Source organism: Mobula hypostoma, chromosome 1 (genome assembly GCF_963921235.1).
Source record: "Mobula hypostoma chromosome 1, sMobHyp1.1, whole genome shotgun sequence".
Lineage (NCBI taxonomy): Eukaryota > Metazoa > Chordata > Chondrichthyes > Myliobatiformes > Myliobatidae > Mobula > Mobula hypostoma.
This window is the reverse complement of record NC_086097.1, coordinates 146252940-146275134: the sequence shown is the minus strand read 5'-3', so window position 1 is coordinate 146275134 and position 22195 is coordinate 146252940. Positions and strand designations below refer to the sequence as shown.

Here is a 22195-nt window from a genome sequence, read left to right as displayed (position 1 = left end):
GGAATATAATATGACTGAGAGATTGAGCAAGACATAGAGAGCAGAACAAAGTTCAAGAGGAGGAAAGGAAAAGGAAGAGAATGCCAGGATCAGTCCTTATTTCCACATGATGTTTATGGGTTAGTTCTGCTACCTTCACCCCAGCAGGAAATACCTGGTGGTTTGCCCATACATGTCACTCAGCTTCTGGGGAATGGCAGGATGGATTTGCAGGACTGCAGCAAATTCTGTCAATGGGGGAACTCGGTTTGTGATTGAGTTTCTGACTTGCAAACGTGTTTTGAGTTATGAACAGTTCACAGAAACAGACACCTGCCGACACCTGGCGATGGCCTGTATGTGGGTAGGTCCCTGGGTTTCTGGTCATTGCATCAAAACAAATGGTAGCTAATACTTACAAGGTCTATTGACTGTCTCTTGTCTTGGTACACTATCCACACCAGTGTGAATACAACATTTGCCAAACTGATTATTGCTAAAATAATTCCCCTGCCTGGTTTGTTTTTAAGGTCATACTTCTGTGTTTCTGTAAATTACAGATCAGGAGAGGATTAAAACAAATATCTGCCCTGGGCACATCCAAGCACTCTCCTTTGTCTATTAATAGGAGATTTGTTCATACTTTGCCCTTGCTCAAATTTTGTGCTAGTGGCCATATGTCATTTATTTACTTAATTATTATTAATATTATTATTTGATTTTGTTGTATTAGTAGAGTTCATCTTCTTTTGCATATTGGCTGCTCAATAGACCTTGCATGTAGTTTTTCATTGATTGTATTATAAATGCTTGCAATAAAATGAATCTCAGGTTAGTATTTGGTGACATATACAGTACATTGATAATAAATTTATTTTGAAGTTTGATTTACTTCTATACTTCCTTCCAAAGCCCATTAAAAGCTCACATGATTCAATCTTACTCATATAATTTAATATTTTTAAACACACTTAGTACTAAGATTCTCCAGAGTTTAACTCTAATGACTCATCCTTGATGTGATTATTTTTGTCCCTCCAGTTTAATTTGGTTTGTGATCACCCGCTGGCTAAGTCAATTCTCACACACTAGTACTATGGCTGACCTGTTTGCTGGAGCCTTGTTGTTCAGCCCTCTACCAGACAGGTAAGAACCAACAATTTATATGTATCTGTAAATTGGCCACTTGTAATTGGATGGAATAGTTGCTTAACTCAGAGATATGCTTCACCCTACTTTTGTTTCAGTGTAGATTTTTTAAGTTTTTTGTGCTTGGTATATGGTATTGCTTGTTGTTGCGCAGAACTCATCCACTTTGAACCTTGCAAGGCCTTTGATTAAGAGACTGCAGATGCTGCAATCTGGCATTTTGATTAAATTTGCTTTATCCCTCCCCCTCCAAGTTTCACCTATCACCTGGCGTTTCACTCTCCCCTCCCCCACCTTTCAAATCTACTACTCAGCTTTCTTTTTCCCAGGCCTGCTGAAGGGTCTCAGCCTGAAACATCGACTGTACTTTTTCCATTGATGCTGCCTGGCCTGCTGAGTTCCTCCAGCATTTTGTGTGTGTTGGGAACCTTTGCGTATGTGACATGGCCTGTCTGATTTCCTTCCATGTGCTGTACTTGTACCCACCTGTGCATGTCGGGTTCCTTGTACAAATAGCTCCAGGCTATAATATTGTGAGAGAGGATTCATATTAATAAAACAGTCAATTCAGTAGGATCATTGAAAATGCCAGTCAGTCCATGCCCATGCCAGTAAGTGAACTCACTGGCAGTATGCAACATTGCATACATTTCATTTGTGCCTGGCCCCAGGCATTCATCTACTGAGTTATCCCTGCCTGTATCCTGTACTTGGTCCTTGAGCCCCTGTGGATACTTGCATTAATCATTCTTTCCATTTACTCCATGCAGCCATCAAAAAGAACACGCTCTCCTGTGCTTTCACCATTAATACTTGTAATTATTGTGATTCACCATGACATTCAGTCCCATCATTTCCAGAAGCCATAATTTCCTTGTCTTTGACAATGCAGGTTCTGGAATTGCTACTTGAATTGCTACTGATCACTATTGAAATTAGTTACAATGCAGAGGTACTAATAGTTTAACAAGGTGGTCCTTAATGAACAGGTCAACGAAAGTGGGTCTATGTTAATAGTGCATTTCAATCCTCTCATATGGGTTTCTTCCAGCATTTTTCAACTTACTTGAAGCACAGCAAATCACAGAGGGTAGACTCCCCTCTCAGTTCTATACTTCTCCCTGCCTCAGTAATCCCTCTCTCTTCATGTGCCTTGCGCATTGCACACTTGGGCGATCATGGCACTCCACATCGAACAATCCCTCGCAGCATCTCGCACACTTAAATCTGTTAGTTTTTTCAGTGTCCATATATTTTCTTCTTTGCCTTCCTCTACCATGTTTCCCTGGCATACTGCCTTGTAATGTAAGGCATTCTATTTCTGCCTTTCTGATGACATGGCCCAGGAATTTAAGTTTCCTCTCATTTAATGTTCTCATTAAAGATCTTTTCATATGGGCATGTTGGAGTACTGTCTCATTAGTTACCCTATCTCTATATGATATTTTCAGCATTCTTCTAAGAAACCACATTTCTGTTGCTTCTAAGTTTCTTTGGAGTTCTGGTGTTATGGTCCATGTTTTGGATGCATACAGCAAGATTGACTAGATGTAACATTTTAGTAGCCTAAGCCTTGTTGTCATAAAATGTGTCTGTTGGTAAAAACGGGTTTCATTTTTTGGAACTTGGTTTTAGCAATGGCAATTCTTCTTTTTATTTCTACTTTACTTCTAGCATCTTATGATATAAAGCTTCCAAGGTAATTAAAGCTGGTCTTTTGTTCAATCTCTTGGTTACCGATGTACAATTGGCAGTTGGAAGTATCCTGCGGTTTTGACATTACCATACATTTGTTTTTTTTTTGCAGTTGATGGTTAGACCAAAATCTGCACTTGTTTGTACTACTTTGTCTAGGAGGATTTGTAGGTCTTCTGCAGCACTTGCTATTAGGGTGGTATCGTCTGCATATCTTATATTGTTGATGTTAACACCTCCAATTTTTATCCCATCTAGGTCTTCTATTTCCCTGAGAATCATTTCACCATAGATATTAAATAATTCCGGTGAGGCAACACATCCCTGTCTAACTTCTCTTTGAACTTTAGTCCAACTGCTTATATTATCATCAATTTTTACCACTGCCATTTGATTCCAATATAAATTTTGAAGCAATTGTTGAAAATCACAAGAAAATTAAGGAAGTTACTGGAATTAAGAAAACCTCCTCTACAGGATACATAAGATCAGCAGACGGATCCATACTAACGGACCCAGATAAAGTATGTGAAAGGTGGATTCAGTATATAGAGCAGCTTTTTGGAGATAAAAGGGGATCCCCCAGATATTAAAGACCCTAATTCTGGCCCACCTATTACCAGAGAGGAAATAACTAAAGCAATGAAAAGCATGAAACATGGTAAAGCCACTGGACCTGATGGAATTTCAGTGGAAATGATACAAACCCTAGAAGACCTGGGCATAGATATTCTTTTTGAACTGTTTAATGGCATATATGAGTCTGGTGTATTGCCTGATGATCTCTTGAAATCAGTATTTATAACTCTGCCAAAAATTCCTGGAACTATTGACTGCAAAAATTATAGAACAACCAATCTTATGAGTCACATAATAAAGATTTTGTTGAGAATTGTTCTGAGTCGAATTATAAACAAGTTAAGGTCAGAAACTTCTAAACTGCAATATGTATTTATTGAGGATAGAGGAACAAGGAACGCAATTTTCATACTACGAATGCTTTCAGAAAGGGCAATTGAGTATCAAAATGATGCCTTAGTAATAAAGCCAACATAATCAAAGACCACAATCACTCTGGACATTACCTCTTATTCTCTTCCATTGGTCAGAAGAAGATGAAAGCATACAATGCCAAGTTCAAGGACAGCTTCTACCCTGCTGTTCCAAGACACAAATGGTTGTCTAGTACAATATGATGGACTCTTAACCTTATAGTCTTCCTTGTTATGATCTTGCACTTCATTGTTTACCTGCAGTGCACTTTCTCTGTCATTTTTACACTTTATTCTGCATTGTCATTGTTTTACCTTGCTCTACCTTAATGCACAGGGTAACTATTTGATCTGTATGAACAAGATGAGTTTTTCACTGTATGCTTGTCCATAATAAACCAATATCAGTCATTTCCACTGACTTTCTCAGTGGCTGTAGTTTTTAGCATCTTAATCTGACAAGAAATTAAGATTATATAATTATCCTTCTATTTTCAGACTACTCTATTGAGATGAAATTTATTCAAATTCAACCCAAAAAGTTAGAGGGTAAAATAATTTCATCCTTACTGTTGCCCCAAATAGTAAAGGACAAGCCATAACTAAAATTTGAGAGTATCCTAATCTACATGTTTAAGCACTTTATTAAAAACTTTGCAGAATTATTTATTTAACTTTAAAAGAACTACTCTTAGGTAGACTAACAAAACACTTATCAGTGTCCTGTCTTAAATCTAATTCTCCCGCTTAATCTTTGTGATTAGTGACCAGGATATGTTTTTAATCATTCCATTCCAACCAACTAGGACCTGACTGAGTTTATTAACACTACTGTTCTCCCGTTACGAATCCCAAGCATTCTGTTTACCATCACTGTCACTAGTAACTCCCACCCGATAATCGAGCAGCTTGGTTGAATTTGATACTAGAATTCAGCCCAAATGTTTTTTGAGGAAGTTACTGCAATCTACTATGCTCCTTGAGAGGTGAAACCTCTTGAGATGTCAGCCAATGGACAACACATTCAATACTTAGAAAATCGTTATGCTACAGGAAACCTGAAATTAGAGCCAAAATGCAGGGTGATTCTCAGTGTCGATGTATTTATAGATAGAGGATCAGAATCAATGTCCCAGAACAGAATGAGCTCTGATGGAGGGTCATTGACCTGAAATACTAACACCATTTCACTCTCTGCAGGTGAGTAACTCCAGCATTTTCAATTTGCACTCAATGACTTGTTGCCATTTCTCTTATAGGTTTGGTCGACAAAGAAGTATTTTAGTCTCACTGCTTCTTCAGCTTATCACAGGAGTAGGAGCAGCATTTGTACCAAACATCAGCTTATTCATTGTTTTGCAGTTTGTTCTTGGTACTTCAGTGTCTGGCATAATGACGAACACAGTCGTTTTTGGTAGGAATGAAATTGTTATTACTCTTTCTAGCAGTATGGTGCAAGTTCCAGGTGCTGGGGGCATGAAGTGTGTAAAGTTACCATTACTAGAGAGAAGGTTCTTGGGAAACTGAAATGTCTAAAGGTAGATAGGTCACCTGGATCAGATGGTGTACACATCAGAGTTCTGAAAGAGGCGGCTGAAGAGATTATGGAGGCATTAGTAATGATCTCCCAAGAATCACTAGATTCTGGAAAATTGAAAACGTCTCCAGTCTTCAAGAAAGGAGAGAGGCAGCAGAAAGGAAATTATAGGCCAGTTAGTTTGGCCTCAGTGGTTGGGAAGATGTTGGAGTCAATTATTAAGGGTTATTAATTACTCAGGATATTTGGAGATACATGATAAAGTAGGCCATAGTCAGCATAGTTTGCTCAAGGAAAGATCTTGCCTGACAAAGCTGTTGGAACTCTTTGAAGAAATAACAAGCAGGATAGACAAAGAAGGATCAGTTGATGTTGTGTGCTTGGATTTTCAGAAGGCCTTTGACAAGGTGTCACACATGAGGCTGCTTAACAAGCTACGAGCACGTGGTATTATGGGAAATATTCCAGCATGGATAATGCAGTGGCTGATTGGCAGGAGGCAAAGAGTGGAAATAAAGGACCCTGTTCAGGCTGGCTGTCAGGGACTAGTGGTGTTCCACAGGGGTCTGTGTAGGGACCAATTCTTTTTATATTATATGTCAATGATTTGGATGATGGAATTGATGGCTTTGTTGCAAAGTTTGCAGACAATATGAAGATAGGTGGAGGGGCAGGTAGTTTTGAAGAAATGGAGAGGCTACAGAAGGATTTATGCAGATTAGGAGAATGAGTAAAGAAATGGCAGATAGAATACAGTGTTTGGAAGTGTATGGTCCTGCACTTTGATAGAAGAAATTTAAATTGAGAGAAAATACAAAAAATTGAAGTGCAAAGGCACTTGGGAGCCCTTGTGCAGGATTACCTAACAGTCCCCTTGTGACTCCCTGGTTCAACCTTTCATCTCTATCAACACCTATTCCCCTTCTCAATACATCTTCCCATGGAACTGCAGCAGATATAACACTTGCTTTCACCTCTTCCCTTCCTAACGTCCAAATACCTTGTATGTGAATCAGCTAGTCACCTATTTCTAATATTCTGTACCCATTCAGTATGCTTGATGTGGTATTCACATTAAGAAACAAACTTGGTCCATATCATTGTTTTGCAGGCCACCCTTGATCAATTCTGTGTGGTATTCTCAGTTTTCAGTTGTCTTTGTCTTTAAATCTATCTATTCCATTACCAATGGTGTTGTTCCATCTCTTTTGGTCTCCACCCTTTCACAGATATTCTCTACAACTCTCCTTCCCTTCAACTTAAAATATGTTTGATTTCTAACTTATCGTAGTTCTGATGGAAGGTCATCAGCCTGAAATGATAACTTTGTTTCTTCTCCTCCCCACTCCCATCCCATATTTTTAAATGTCTCTATCAGTTTTTCACTTACCTATAGAAAAATACATCATTCTGTTCCATCTTATCTGACCCCTGTACTCTCTAAGTTTCAGCATTGTTAAAGACAAATTGTGCTTGACACAATGGTTACCTTAACAAAAGAAATCAGAGGAGGCTAATTAAAGCAATGTAGGTGGTGTCATTTACATGAACTTTCAGAAGCCCTTTTGATAAAATTTCAAAATGAAGAATGATGAGCAAAAGTGAGAACAGGGATATTGAAGGGTCAACTGTAGCATAGACAGCAATTTTACTTAAAGGCTGAAAGTAGAGGTAAATAATAGTTTTCTTTTTTTGGAGTGGAGAATGAAGAGACAATGGTATTACCAGGGATCTTCATAGAGTTTTAAGTCATAGTTAAGATTATTGGGAAGCGTGCAAGGTAATCAAAACCAAGTTTAAAAAATAGCTTTCCTTAAAAGAGCAAAAATATTTCACCAGGCTTTCAAAGTAAAATCTAAAGACTGCTTCCTCTAGGTTCAGAGGTTACTTAGTCGATACCTCAGTACTTATTGTCTTGGTCATATTGGCAGATTGCAGTAATCTCTACTTTAACCCCACAACCTTCATTGATAAAAGTTGCTGATGAACGCAGCAGGCCAGGCAGCATCTATTGGAAGAGGTACAGTCGACGTTTAGGGCCGAGACCCTTCATCAGGACTAACTGAAAGAAGAGCTAGTAAGAGATTTGAAAGTGGGAGGGGAAGGGGAGATCCAAAATGATAGGAGAAGACAGGAGGGGGAGGGATGGAGCCAAGAGCTGTATAGTTAATTGGCAAAAGGGATATGAGAGGATCATGGGACAGGAAGCCTAGGGAGAAAGAAAATGGGGAGGGGGAGAAAAAGCCCAGAGGATGATCAAGGGGTACAGTGAGAAGGACAGAGGGAGAAAAAGGAGAGAAAGAAAAAGAATGTGTGTATATAAATAAATAACGGATGGGGTACGAGGGGGAGATGGGGCATTAGCGGAGGTTTGAGAAGTCAATGGCGGACAGAGCGTAGGTGTTCAGCGAAATGATCTCCCAGTCTGGTAGGTGCAATGTATTTGTTCTGTACATTATCTGTCTGATTCCTGTTTAACACAATGTAAGTTTGTGGGCAAATGTTCATTTTCTGCAAGGTTTAAACACTAATCTGTTACAGAATATTCTTTGTAGGAAACCCTATTTCTGTCTTAACTAGTCATCATGCATCGCCTCATGAACTCGTACTCTTAAACCAATGTCAATATGTATTTTTTTTAAGAATGTTTACAATGTTGGTCATTTAAGCTTAAAATAGGCTTATACAGTACTTAACAAATATGTACTGTTTGCCACTCAATCACTTAAATTTAATGATGTCCCCTTAGGTTGCTTCCAGAGTCTGCAAGATGGCTTATAATGAAAGGACAAAAAGAAGCAGCCAATGGGTATCTTCGGAGAGCAGCAATAATGAACAGAAGGGCAATAAATGAATCATTAATTGACAAGGTAAATGTCATGGGAGTGTAAAGATAAATAACTTCTTTGAGTTGTGAAGATAATGCTCAATTGAAAGCTAATATTAAGCAATATAATAAATAAACATGCTTTTCATTGCATCATACAACATAAGCACAATTTTTCATCTATATAGTATGAATGGCAAATCAAAGCTTAAAGCAAAGATATTAAAACATTATATTGATATTGCTCTCCAAATAGGCCTGAATATTAAAATTCTTACCTTGGTCTGAAAATGCCTTTATAATCTCATCTCTACCTACCTCTGCAATCTCCCCCAACCCTATGACCCTCTGAGAAAGATTTGCTTCAGATCTTAAGCTTTTTATGTATCAGGCATTAATGGGCCAGCTTTTGATTCTTCAGGTACCATGGCCCAAACTCTGCAATTTTCTCAATAGAACTTATACCCTTTAGAATCCTTTTCTTCATTGAAATACATTCTTCAGGCATAGTGTAACTTTAAGCCTGGTGTCAAATTTGTTCCAGGAATTTGTGTTGGAACCATTCTTGTTTAACATTTAAATTAATAAATGTGAATATACAAGGCTTGGTTAGGAGGATTTCAAATGACATTAAAATAGATGCTATTATAGACAAGGATATCAAAAATTTTAGGCTGATTTTGATCAGTTACAGTAGGTAGTTGGTCTGTTCAATTCAGATAAATACAAGGTGTTATATTTTGGGAAGTCCAACTGGTGTGGGACTATCACAGTGAATGATAGGGCCTTGCGGAATGTTGTAGAACACAGGAGCCTAGGAGTACAGCTACATGGTTAGCTGTAAGTAGAATTACAGATAGACAGGGTGGTGAAGAAAGTGTTTGGCATGTTGGCCTTAAACAGTCAGGGAACTGAGTATAGTAGTTGGGAAATTGTGTTTCACTTGTACAAGGCATTGGTAAGGCCACATTTGGAGTATTATGTACAGCTTTGGTCACCCTGTTACAGGAAAGATGTCATCTATGTACAGAGTGAAAAGAAAATTTACAAGAATATTGCGAAGATTTGAGGGTCTGAGTTATAGGGAGAGGTTGGGTAGGCTCAGACTTTATTCCTTGGACTGTAGGAGGTAAGAGACTGAGGAGTGACCTTGTAGAGGGGTACAAAGAGCATCAATAAATAGGATGAATGCACACAATTATTTTCCCAGGGAAAGGGATCAAAAACTAGACAACATAGTTTGAGGTGAGGGGAAAGATTTAAAAGGGACCCAAGGGCAACTTCCTCATGTAGAGGGTGGTGGATTTATGGATGGAACTGCTAGAGGAAGAGGTAGAATAAGTTAAAATAACATTTAAGTTCCCCCCCCCTCTTTTTCCTTCTCCCTGGGCCTCCTGTCCCATGATCCTCTCATATCCCTTTTGCCAATCACCCTACAACTCTTGGCTCCATCCTTCCCCCTCCTGTCTTCTCCTATCATTTTGGATCTCCTCCTCCCCCTCCCACTTTCAAATCTCTTACTAACTCTTCCTTCAGTTAGTCCTGACGAAGGGTCTCGGCCCGAAACGTTGACTGTACCTCTTCCTAGAGATGCTGCCTGGCCTGCTGCATTCACCAACAACTTTGATGTGTGTTGCTTGAAATTCCAGCATCTGCAGAATTCCTCGTATTTACATTAACATTTAAGCAATATTTAGATTGGCACATAGATGGGAGAGGTTTCCAACCATTTTTATGCCATGGACCAATACCATTAAGCAAGGGGTCTGAGGAGCCCAGGTTGAGAACCCCTGCTTTACAGGGTTGAGGGCCAAATGCGGCAGCTGAGACTAGCTTAGATAGGCCTCTATCAGCATGGATGAGTTTACGACCACGTAGAGCCCCCACCATCCGCCAATAAATCAGTGAATCAGACTTGAGCATACCTTGTTAACAATGTACAATAAGTTCCTGCAATCGTAAGAAAAGTGACTAAGACGATCACTTGCTCTCTCTCTCTGTGCCAGCAGCACTATTCACACAGGTTCAGCAACTTCAGTTTCATGCCAATGAGTAACTCGCTGATGGGGTATTTTCTGGCATTCAGTGATTATGATTTGCAAGCTGACTGTGCAGCCATTGACAGCAAGTAAAAGGCACGATCTTAAGTTAACATGTTAACCATTTTATAAAATGCACTGTTAGCACTGGAACATAAAAATAAGCTGCCTTAATGACTGTTGTCCAGTAGCACTCACATCTATGGGGATGAAATTCTCTGAGAGGTTGTTCATGACCAGAATCAACTCCTGCCTCAGCAGGACCCGTTGCAGTTTGCCATAATAGGTTTACGGCAGACGCAATCTCAAAAGCTCTTCACACTTCTTTAGATTAGATCACCTGGACAATTAAAACACCTATGTCAGGATGCTGTTCGTTGACTAAAGCACAGCATTTTAACACCATCATTCCTACAGTCCTGATCGATAAGCTACAGAACCTGGGCCGCTATACCTCCCTCTGCAATTGGATCCTCGACTTCCTAACTGGAAGACCACAATCTGTGCGGATTGGTAATAATATCACCTCCTCACTAATGATCAACTCTGGCATACCTCAGGGATGTGTGCTTAGCCCACTGCTCTGCTTGACCCTATACCCATGACTTTGTGACTTAGCATAGCTCAAATGCTATCTATAAATTTGCTGATGATACAACCATTGTTGGAAGAATCTCAGATGGAGACTAGAGGACGTACAGGAGTGAGATATACCAGTTAGTTGAGTGATGTCATAGCAACAACCTGGCACTCAACGTCAGTAAGACCAGAGAGCTGACTGTGGACTTCAGGAAGGGTAAGATGAGTGAACATGAACCAATCCTCAGAGAAATCAGAAGTGGACAGAGTGAGTAACCTCAAGTTTCTGGGTATCAAGATCTCTGAGGATCCAACCTGTTCCCAACGTATCGATGCAGCTATAAAGAAGGCAGACAATGGCTATATCTCATTAGGAACTTGAAAAGATTTGGTTTGTTACCTAAACACTCAACTTCCACAGACTTCTGACAGGCTGCATTATTCTCTGATGTGGTGGTGGGGGGCTACTGCACAGGATTGAAAGAAGCTACAGAAAGTTGTAAAATTAGCCAGCTCCATCATGGGTACTGGCCTCTGTAGTATCCAAGATATTTTCAAAGTGCGGTGCCTCAGAAAGGCGGTGTCCATCATTAAGGGCCCTCATCAGTAAGGACATGCCCTCTTGTCACTGTTACCATCAGGAAGGAGGTACAGAAGCCTGAAGGCACACACTCAGCAACTTAGGAACAGCTGCTTCCCCTCTGTCATCCAATTCCTAAATGGCCACTGAATCCATAAACACTACTTCACTTCTATTATTTCTGTTTTTGCACTATTTTAAATTTAACTATTTAATATGCATTTGTACAGTATACTTACTGTAATTGATTTACATATTTTCCCTATATTATCATGCATTGCATTGTACTACCGCTGCTAAGTTAAGAAATTTCACGACAAATACCGGTGATATTAAGCCTGATTCTGATTCTAAATATGAGATTAAGGAAGAAGGTGAAACCATTATTACTATACCCTGCATCACTAAATAGCTCTCAAAATAAATTCAGAATTGTTAACATATTACAGTATCTCTAATGGTTTACGTGAACATTATCAAACAGATTTGACAGCAGCCTTAAGGTTATCTGTATGCCTATAGATGATGCAAATATTTCTGCAAGAATTTCCACAATTATTTTCCTGGTCAGGTTCTGGGAATTTATCCTCCTTAATCTGCCAGTACGAATCTATGGTCAACTACAAACGTAATTTACCTCAGTATCTTAGCTTCCATGATTTTCTCCTGAATAAAAACTGATGAAAAATATTCAGTAGTATTATCACACATCTCCAGTGGCTCCATACATAGACAGAATGACCTTTAAGGGAGGTACTCTCTCCCTGGATGTCCTTTTACTCAATATATCTATAGCATCTGTATGGATTTTCCTTAAACTTATTTGCCAGATCCATTTCATTGCTCTCTTTATGCCCTCTTGATTCCCTTCTTAAATGTACTCCTACTATTTTTGATTTCCAATTGGAGTAGATGTATTTGTTTCAACGCCGGCATGCCAGGTATTTTGAATTCACTGATTCTGTTTACCTAATACTTCTACATTTACATTCAAGGTCATTGTGAAAGAAATCATGCAGGTCATGTTCTGGGATCCTTTCAGGATATCAAGTCTGAGAAGAGTTACATTAGTTTTGACCTTCATTTGGTAATATTGGATTTTTAATTAATAAACTTTATATTTCATAATGCTGGGTAACAGAAATGTCCCCATCCTGTGCAGTTATTTGGGGAAGTTACAAACAAAGACTATGGTTTATAACCCAAAATATTTGGAAAATTGGTAAAACATTTTTTAAATGTCCCCAAAACTGAAAATGAATTTAATCCAGTGTATATGGTGTTTCTGACCTTTTACCAGGTCTCATTGCACCTGTCATGAAAATTGACCAGTTACTGTCCATTGTGGGTCACCCTTGCAACCCCAACATTATTTTCATAATAAAGCCATTTGTGTGCAATGCTCTTTTTGGGCCATCACAAGAAAATTTGGATTACATTGTGTGAGTGTCTGAAGGTTTTTTGTTGAGTAGTTTGGAACAACAATGATTTTAATTAAGGTAGGTTAAATAGTTTGGTAATATCTTTGGAAAATCCTCATCTCATCAGATCCACTTCTTTAGGATCTCTGACCAGCACTCAAACTTGATGTGTGATCCCCTAACTCTTTCACATGCTGCCACTCCCTCTTCCACCCTCCTACCCTCACATCAAACGCCACTTTCGATCTTCTCCTCTCAGAATGTGCTTTAACCCTCCCCCAATGGTAAAAGACCATCAATTTCTCTCTCCCCCACCCCCATTTTACCCAACACAAGGCTAAGCTGAACTTTCCCCCAAATCCCAATATGATTACTGGGCTAGTCCTCTCCATTGTAACACCACACTGCAGAAGACCAATTTCTTCCTCCTGCCTCTTATCGTCACAAGAAACCTGCCATATCCCTTCCTTCCTCAGCTTAAGAAGAATGCTTATTCCTTCCTTTTAAAGTGCAAAACTGTCAACGCACAGAAGAAAGTAGGCATAGTCATTCAAAACATTACCTACCCCTCTTTTAACCATCTCCGGTGAACTATCCTTCAGAGTTCTCAAAGCCAAAGAACTCCAGAGTTTTATCAATTTCTGTAGCAAGAAATTCCTTTAGACATAAGTTTTAAATGACTGCCCCCTTATAGCATTTGCTTCATGTCAAGTATCCAACATCTCAATATCTACTCTGTCATCATGTCCCCCTAGTTTCTGATGTTTCAAAAATTTCATCTCTCATTCTTCTAAACTCCAAACAAGTGTAACTTGTTTTCAAACCATTCATGATAGGAGATTGTTCTCACCCTAGGAATTAGCCTAGTGAATTCCTTCTGGCCTCCAATGGTTCAGAAAAATCCTTTCTTAAACAATGGGACCAAAATGTTGTTATTTTTGTATATATGTGTATAGTTTTATCAATACGGAAAGTGAGCTGCAGTAAGGAAACAGATCCAGGATTTCATTGCTGATTTGCATATTATGTGATTTGTTTTATTGCAGTAGCAATACAATACAAAGACATTAAAAAATCACTATAAGTTACAAAATGATCACATTTCTTTCTTGGTATCACAGGTCTGTAAACAGCTTTGTGTATTATGGATTATGCTTCAGTGTTGGAAGTTTTGGCAAGAACATTTACCTAACAAACTTCATCTTTGGATTAATGGAAATCCTCCGTGTTTCTTGCATCTGGTTCTTGGCGAGATTTGGTCGGAAAAAATGTCAAGGATGTTTCCTGTTGCTTGGTGGTGTTACATGCCTCCTCATACTGACTTTTCCGGAAGGTAGGAGTGAAGTAAATGAGTGATGGAGCAGTCAGGATCCCATCATATGTATCCAGGATGGTCCTGTCATTTACACCATTCCTCTGCTGTCTATTGAAATGAACCGTGTTCCACTCACTCTGTCTTTTCCCAAAGTCACACAACTGCTTCCTTTGATTCCTTTAAAAAAGTATTACTGGCTCTGTTTCCAGACTATTTGGGCAATGTAATCCATGACTTTGAAACCATCCAGCTTAATAGTTTTATTGATTTATCATGAGTACAATAGAATGCGAGGCTGGAAACTAACAGAAGCACTCATAGAATCCAAGCAATGTATAACTTGGTTCATTCTCTCAATGCTGGCTGAAAGCCGGCTATTAATGTCAATCCTGCTTCTTCACTCTCAGACTGTAGCTTTGCCATTTGTAGGTTTTGGGTGCTTATTTGATAGCTTATAAATGTATTGAAATTTTTGCTCCAGAGAGTGCGATCTTTCGCCACTCCTTTGTGAAATTATCTTTTCTCTTCTAATCCTTCTGTGAACTTAGGTCTGCGTCTCCTAGATATTATGCTCTCTACATTGGGGAATAATTCCTTTCTCTTGGGCCTATCCAGTTCTCTCACAATTTCCCTCAGTTTCATATATTTTTATTGTAACTAAACTTATTCAGTCAAAAATCCGCAAATCTTCTCTAAGCCCCCTCTTGTAACATCACATTCTTTCAGTGGTCAGACTTGTATGTAGTAATTTAGTTGTAATGTATCTAGTATGTTAAATGAGTTAAAATCATTTATGTATAGAAGAGTGGGTGAAATCTAGCAAAGACATTCAAAATAATCTCTATATAAAATAATAATTGAGGAAATATGGTTCTTAATTGATATCTAGTGCATCTGCAGTTGCTTTTAACCCAACTGCACAAATCTAAGGTAGTGGCATGAGAAAGTACTGGTTTCGCTAATTAAAAGAGATCCGTATAGGTTGAAAGTGTAAGTTACTGAGCTCCATGAGGGGAGAATAATACTGAATATTTTATGCACTCTACACAAGTGGGAGTGAGATTAGTACTACATAACCTGAAATCTGGGAGATTGGAAACATGGCTCCAGGAAAACATCCATGCACCATTAATCTACAGACTATGACACTCAGTGACTTGGGCTATATTATCATTTTTAATATTTTTGTAACTATATATTTTTCTGCTATCATAATTATATGTGATACTTGTGATGTGTGCTGTGTGTGATTGTGGGTACTGTGTTTTGCACCTTGGCCCCAGAGGAACATTATTTCATTTGTATGGTTGACTGACAATTAAACTTGAACTTGAACTTGGAATAGGAGACCAGGGGCCAGAGTAAACTAAACAGTAAAGCAGATTTTGAAATACGCACGTTTCTCAGGGTGTGAGTGATGTTATCATCCAAAACATTCACTTTCCTTTCACTATCAGGTTTGTCATTTCAAATTCAGTCTTTTTTTCAGTGTAAAGGAGCAACTTTGCTTTCTCAGTCACAGTGACCATAAGTGGGATATCAGAAAAATATCAGGCGCAGCTTTTAGAGAACTAATTAAAATGGATTCCTTGCAAACCAGAGCGTGTTCAAGCATAACCCTGCTGTGGTGTCTGTTCTTGCTGTTTCAGGAATGGCTCTGGAAGTCACGGTGCTTGCTGTCCTTGCAAAATTGTCAATCTCATGCTCCTTCTCAGTAACTTTTGTTTATTCTACTGAGTTATTCCCGACTGTGATCAGGTATGATGGATTAGAAAAAGTATGTATTGAGCTGTGTGAAATCTCACTATTTTTATACTGGAATGTTTCATCCATCTGTTCAACTGTATATCAAGCATTCGGAGATCAGGCACAGAATTTGTGAAATGTAGACAGCAATTTGCAGCAACTTGCCTCAGTCACATTCTGGTTGTGCAGTTTGTATGATCCCTCTATTACTTATAATACAGGATTGATAATGAAGATGAGTTCATAGCCCACCATGACGATTTGTATTTAATGTCAAGTCGTGAAGTAAAAAACTGTTATCAGAAAAAGTGACCACAAAGTGTTAAAAACCCACCATGTGCACAAGTAACCTCAAGGGTACAAATATACCTCCCTTCACATGAAATGGTCTGTGCTGAACATGAAACGACATGCATACCAAAATGGCTGACTGTTAATTAATCTCTAAAGGGGTTAACTAAACAACTGACTTCTGTCACTACTTTTTCTTGGCAAATAGCAGACGATAATAAATTTCAGGAGCTGTGGATCAGTATCTTCACTGTAAATAAACAAAAAACAGATTCTGAGAAAGTGAAAATGCCATATGGCCAGATAGCTTTCTGTTGCAAGAGAAATAAAATTAATGTTTCATCGGTCTATTTTGAAAGGTCATTAACTGGAAAATGTAATTGTTTTTCATCCCACAAATTTTACAATTCCTTCGACTTTCATTGCCTAAAGTTCTGGCACTTTCAACAAATACACTCAAAAACTTCTACAATTGTACTGTGGAGAGCATTCTGACAGGCTGTATCACTGTCTGGTATGGAGGGACTACTGCACAGGACCGAAAGAAGCTGCAGACGATTGTAAATCTAGTCAGCTCCATTTTAGTTACTAGCCTACAAAGTACCCAGGACATCTTCAGGGAGCGGTGTCTCAGAAAGACAGCGTCCAATATTAAGGACCTCCAGCACCCAGAGCATGCCCTTTTCTCACTGTTACCATCAGGTAGGAGGTACAGAAGCCTAAAGGCACACACTCAGCGATTCAGAAACAGCTTCTTCCCCTCTGCCATCCGATTCCTAAATGGACATTGAATCTTTGGACATTTCCTCACCTTTTATAATATGTAGTATTTCTGTTTCGCACTTTTTAAAATCTATTCAATATACATAATTGATTTACTTGTTTATTTATTATTTTTATTTTGTTTATTATTATTTTTTCTCTGCTAGATTATGTATTGTATTGAAATCCTGCTGGTAAGTTAACAAATTTCACATCATACACTGGTGATAGTAAACCTGATTCTGACTTCCTTATGAGTATACTATTAAAATGGCATTTTATGTCTCAGAACCCTGAGTGCTAATGGGTGGCAAATCATGGGCAATGTAAGGAATAAAGGAATTGTGTAAGAAGGTGGATTTAAGATGAGTAAGTCCTGAAGGCTTGAATGACCTAATCCTTCTATTTATTAAATTTTTCTTTCATATTGAAGCTTATTAACTGCTTATTTTTACCAATATGTGAGCAAATATTTTTTAAACTCCCAATTGCTTTACTTCACCTTACTATTCACGATTTGCATTTCAAGATATTCCACTGAATTTAGAATCACAATGAAACCTACACTCAGTGACCACTTTATGAGGTGCACCTGTACACTTGCTCATTAATGTAAATATCTAATCAGCCAGTCAGGTGGCAGAAACCCAATGCCTAGGAGGTTCGGCTGTTGTTCAGACCAAACAGCAGATTGGGGAAGAAACGTGATCTAAGTGACTTTGACTGTGCAATCATTGTTGCTATCAGATGGGGTGGTTTAAATTTCTCAGTAACTGCTGATCACCTGGTGCGAAAAACAAAAAGAATAAATAAATCCAGTGATTAGCAGTACTATGGGAGAAAATGTCAATGAGAGAGGTCAGAGGAGAATGGCCAGACAGGTTCAAGCTGACTGGAAGGTGACAGAAACTCAACTAACCATGTGTTACAACAATGGTGTGCAGAAGAGCATCTCTGAATGCACAACACATCCAACATTGAAGTGGACAGGCCACAGCAGCAGAAGATCATGAACATACAGTCAGTAGCCACTTTATTAGATGCAGGAGGTACCTAATAAATTAGCCACTGAGTGTACTTTCACATTTTATTTATTCTTTGCAACCTGTGAAATCAGTGATCAAGTAATGAAACAACAAATGTAGAAGAATAAACAGTTAAGCATTTAAACTCCAAATTTCCAAAGAGAATAAACTGTTTATGTTGCATGGTCTCATTTTAACTGACACCTATGATGATAGAAAAAAATTCTTTAGAAATGATTGTCAGCCATAAAAATGAACAGTGTATGAGAAAAAGATTGTATTGCTGACAAGTTTATAGCTCCTTCTTTTGCTAATGCAGGCAGAGTGGCATTGGTTTGGTGTCCATATTTGCTCGGTTAGGTGGCACGATTGTTCCCTTGATTATGATTTTGGAACAGGACTATCCAGGTATCTCCTTGATCTTATTTGGAATCACATCCATAATCACCAGTGCCCTGAGCCTCCTGCTGCCTGAAACTGCCAACAAAGAATTGCCGGATCACACTAGACAACTTGGAAATGTTAAAATGTTAGTACTGTTTTAATTAAGCTATGAGCTTGGCCCCATTTGGTCACAGTTTAATATTCCAACCCAGCATTTATGATCAGTAAGAAGGGAAAATAGAATCTGAAATTACATAGTGCTCTTACCGATCTTGGGAAGGTTCAAAAATTGTTTTATTTATTAAGTGCCTCTAAAGTATCATTTTTTGTGTCTACATGAGATGACTAACACTTGTCTTGGTTGAATGTTCTATTCAAAAGAAAACAGTCAACAGCTATTGACCTCCCAGAATATTGTACTGCATTGAATTATAATGAGAATCAGCAATGGCTAAACCACATCTGACTGTAGCATGGTCATCTTGAGCTATTCATTTTTTTTTGTCAAGAATATGAGATACTAGTCTGCTTTATCTTTCTCTTCAGTGGAAGTTCCAATTTGGAATATAAGAGGTTCTAAGATAATACATCATTTCAGGACTAGAATCCCCTCCAGTCAGGGATTGTTCCTTCTTGCCAACAGCCATCACCAATGAAAACAGATTAATTGGTGACCAAATTCACCCACAATTGAGATTCTTATTAATTGTTGATTGGCAGTAAGTGAGGAAGTAGCTGGAGTCCACAGCTGATGTACAAAGAGTCCTCTTGAAACACACCTCAAATCAAATCCCATTTCTTGGCCCAAAACATCAACTGTACTTCTTTCCATAGATGCTGTCTGGCCTGCTGAGTTCCTCCAGCATTTTGTGTGTGTTGCTTGGATTTCCAGCATCTGCAGATTCTCTCGTTTCCCATTTCTCCTTCCCATTTTTGAGCCGCAAGTCCCAACTTTTCTTTCTGTGTTCTCCAATCACCATCAACCTTGTTGTCCAAATCCTAATATCTCACTCTCAGTCCCAACCCTTCTTGCTACTGCACAAGCTCAATCAAGCTGCTAATCTCAAAGGTACAAAGATACAATTTAATGTGAGAGAAATGTATACAATATACATCCTGGAATGCTTTTTCTTCACAACCATCCACGAAAACAGAAGTGTGCCCCAGAGAATGAACGACAGACAAATGTTAAAAGCCCAAAGTACCCCCCAGCTCCCCCCTTTCTGTGCGAAAGTGGCAGCAAGCAACAATCCCCCCTCCCTGCACCCCCCACCAACAAAAAAAAGCGCATCAGCGCCCGCCAGCAAATACTCAAGCGTGAGCAAAGCAACAGTAAAGACGCAGACTTGTAGTTACCCCAAGGACTACATTGTTCACCTGGCATTCGACATACCACAGGCTCTCTCTCTCCCTAATACTTAGGCCGAGCCTTTGCCATGCCGAACAGCCAGTCATGAAACCCCGAGAGTGGGTCCCATTCCCGCAAAGAACCGTAGTCAGCGTGTAATTCCAGGTCGGGGTCTTCAAACAAACCCTGAAAGGGAAAAGTAAAGATATTAAAGATGGAAATAGAGCTGTTTCCGAAGATGCAAACAAAGGAGCCGCCGTTTAGCACCATCATCACTCCGATCCGCCTTTACGTGCCTCTGGAGCTCATCTTCAGAAAGGAGAATGAATTAGCCTTGCTTCAAATCAAGATATCCAACTCCCAGTCTCTTGAATTGGTCATTTACTTACTGCTGCAGTGCCTTTCTAGCGCACCCGTGAATTACAATTTTTGGCTCTGCTACAATTAGAAGCTAAACTAAATCCATTAAAGAATGTTTGGCAGGTGAATATAAGAGAACTTCCTCATTTGGATAGAAAATTTTCTTTACAAAGAAAGCTGTGATGTCAGGTTTGACTTCCCCAAGTTATAATTATTATTTATCAGTCTGGTGTGTAGGGGCTGAATTTGTACTCTGGACTATTATACCAATTTTGAGAACTTTGATTTTCAGTGAAATATATTTGCATATCATGAATTGCAAGTTCTGCAATAAGCCAGCACTATTGCATTGTGTTTAAAAATATAAAGACTAAAGATTTTGCGTTACAATAGTTTTCTTGATATGTGTTCAATTTGATTAAGATAGCTGAAAATTATTATAAATATTGTTATAGCAATATTTTAATCCATTGCTTATAAGTAACCTTACTTTAAATTACCAAAACAGTTTGAAAGCTTAGTGGAAAAGCCTGTTCCTTGGAAAAAAAAATTAATAATATGACAGTCAAAAGCTTTTAAAACATTTTATTAGTATCCTTGTTCCGCTCCCACAAAAAAAAACAAATTTAACTTTTAAAACTAAAGGTGTGCAAAGTTTATTGCAGTAGTTGAAGCTACCAATAGTGATGCATTCATGCCTTAGGATTATACCGATTTTGTGAGTAATGCTGATCTCTAACAAAGACTGGAAAAGCTTGATTTGTATTTGAAATACTTTCCCTTAAATCTCTGTATGATGTTGATTTAAGTAAATTACACGAAGCAAAAAAATAATCAATAGTAGTTCCGGGGTCATTTTTTTTCCCATTACTTTCTTTTTGGAACAAAAATGTCATTAGTGAGTGAAGGAATGGTTTCCAAAAGGTAATTAGGATCTATCATCATGAAGATTGATGATCTGACCAGATTATCACAAAAATATGTGTATTGCTAATAATCTCAAAGCTCCTAAAATGGGTGGGGCAGGTTGTGTTGAGAATGCAGAGAGTTTGCAGAAGAATTTGGACAGATTAGAAGAATGGGTGAAGAAGTGGCAGATGGAATACAGTATAGGGAAGTGTATGGTCATACACTTTAGTAGAAAGAATAAAGGCGTAGACTATTTTCTAAATGGGGAATGAGTTCAGAAATCAGGGGTACAAAGGAGCTTGGGAGTCCTTGTGCAAGATTCCCTAAAGATTAGCTTGCAGAAAAAATCAGTAGTAAGGAAGATAAATGCAATGTAGGCATTCATTTGAAGAGGACTATAATATAAAAGCAAAGATATAATCCTTAGGTTTTATAAGGCATTTGGAGTACTGTAAGCAGTTTTGGGCAACTTATCTGAGGAAGGATGTGTTGACGTTGGAGAAAGTCCAAAGTAGGTTTATGAGAATGATCCCAGGAATGAAAGGGTTAATTGACAAGGAGCGTTAGATGGTCTTGGGCCTGTATTCACTAGAATTTAGAAGAATGACGGGGCGATCACATTGAAACCTGTTTGAATATTGAAAGACCCAGTTAGAGGGGACATGGAAAAATGTTTGAAATAGTGCGAGAGTGTAGGACCAGAGGACACAGCCTCAAATTAGAAGGACATCTCTTTTAAACAGTGATGAGGAGGAAGTTCCTGAGCCAGAGTGGGTTAATCTGTGGAATTCATTGCCACTGATGGCTCTGCAGGTGAAGTCATTGGGTATATTTAAAGCAGAGATTGATCGGTTCTTGATTTGTAAGGTTGTCAAAGGTTACAGGAAGACACCAGGAAAATAGGGTTGAGAGGGTTAATATGATCCATGATTGATGGGGATGAGTGGCCTAATTCTACTCCTATGTCTTATGGTGTTATGGTCTAAGCATATATTTACATAAAGATGTTTATTTTACTGGAGTCACATGCCACATACTGTCTTTTTCCAATCATTAAGGTTATCAGAGGAGATCTTTAACCTTAGAATGCAAACTTCTCTTTAGATCACCTTTAATCTGTTAATGCCTTGTTATGCAGTTGATTAACTGCTTTACGTTGTCTCTAGGGAAGTGAATGGCAAAAGTGATGTAGAAAATGCATGCCATCAGTCTGCAGCAGATGCTGAAGGAAACTTCACTATGAGCACACGAATGTGA

General features: G+C 38.6%; 1 protein-coding gene across 1 annotated transcript in view; it reads left to right on the top strand.

Moving 5' to 3' along the window:
* slc22a13b (solute carrier family 22 member 13b) overlaps nt 1–22195 on the top strand; it is a 28586-nt gene extending 6391 nt beyond the window's left edge. Inside the window, 9 exon segments of the mRNA XM_063047665.1 lie at nt 1021–1041; nt 1043–1125; nt 5075–5296; nt 8102–8222; nt 12373–12464; nt 13920–14131; nt 15763–15871; nt 18257–18466; nt 22105–22195. Coding sequence (XP_062903735.1) covers nt 1021–1041; nt 1043–1125; nt 5075–5296; nt 8102–8222; nt 12373–12464; nt 13920–14131; nt 15763–15871; nt 18257–18466; nt 22105–22195 — 1161 coding nt within the window.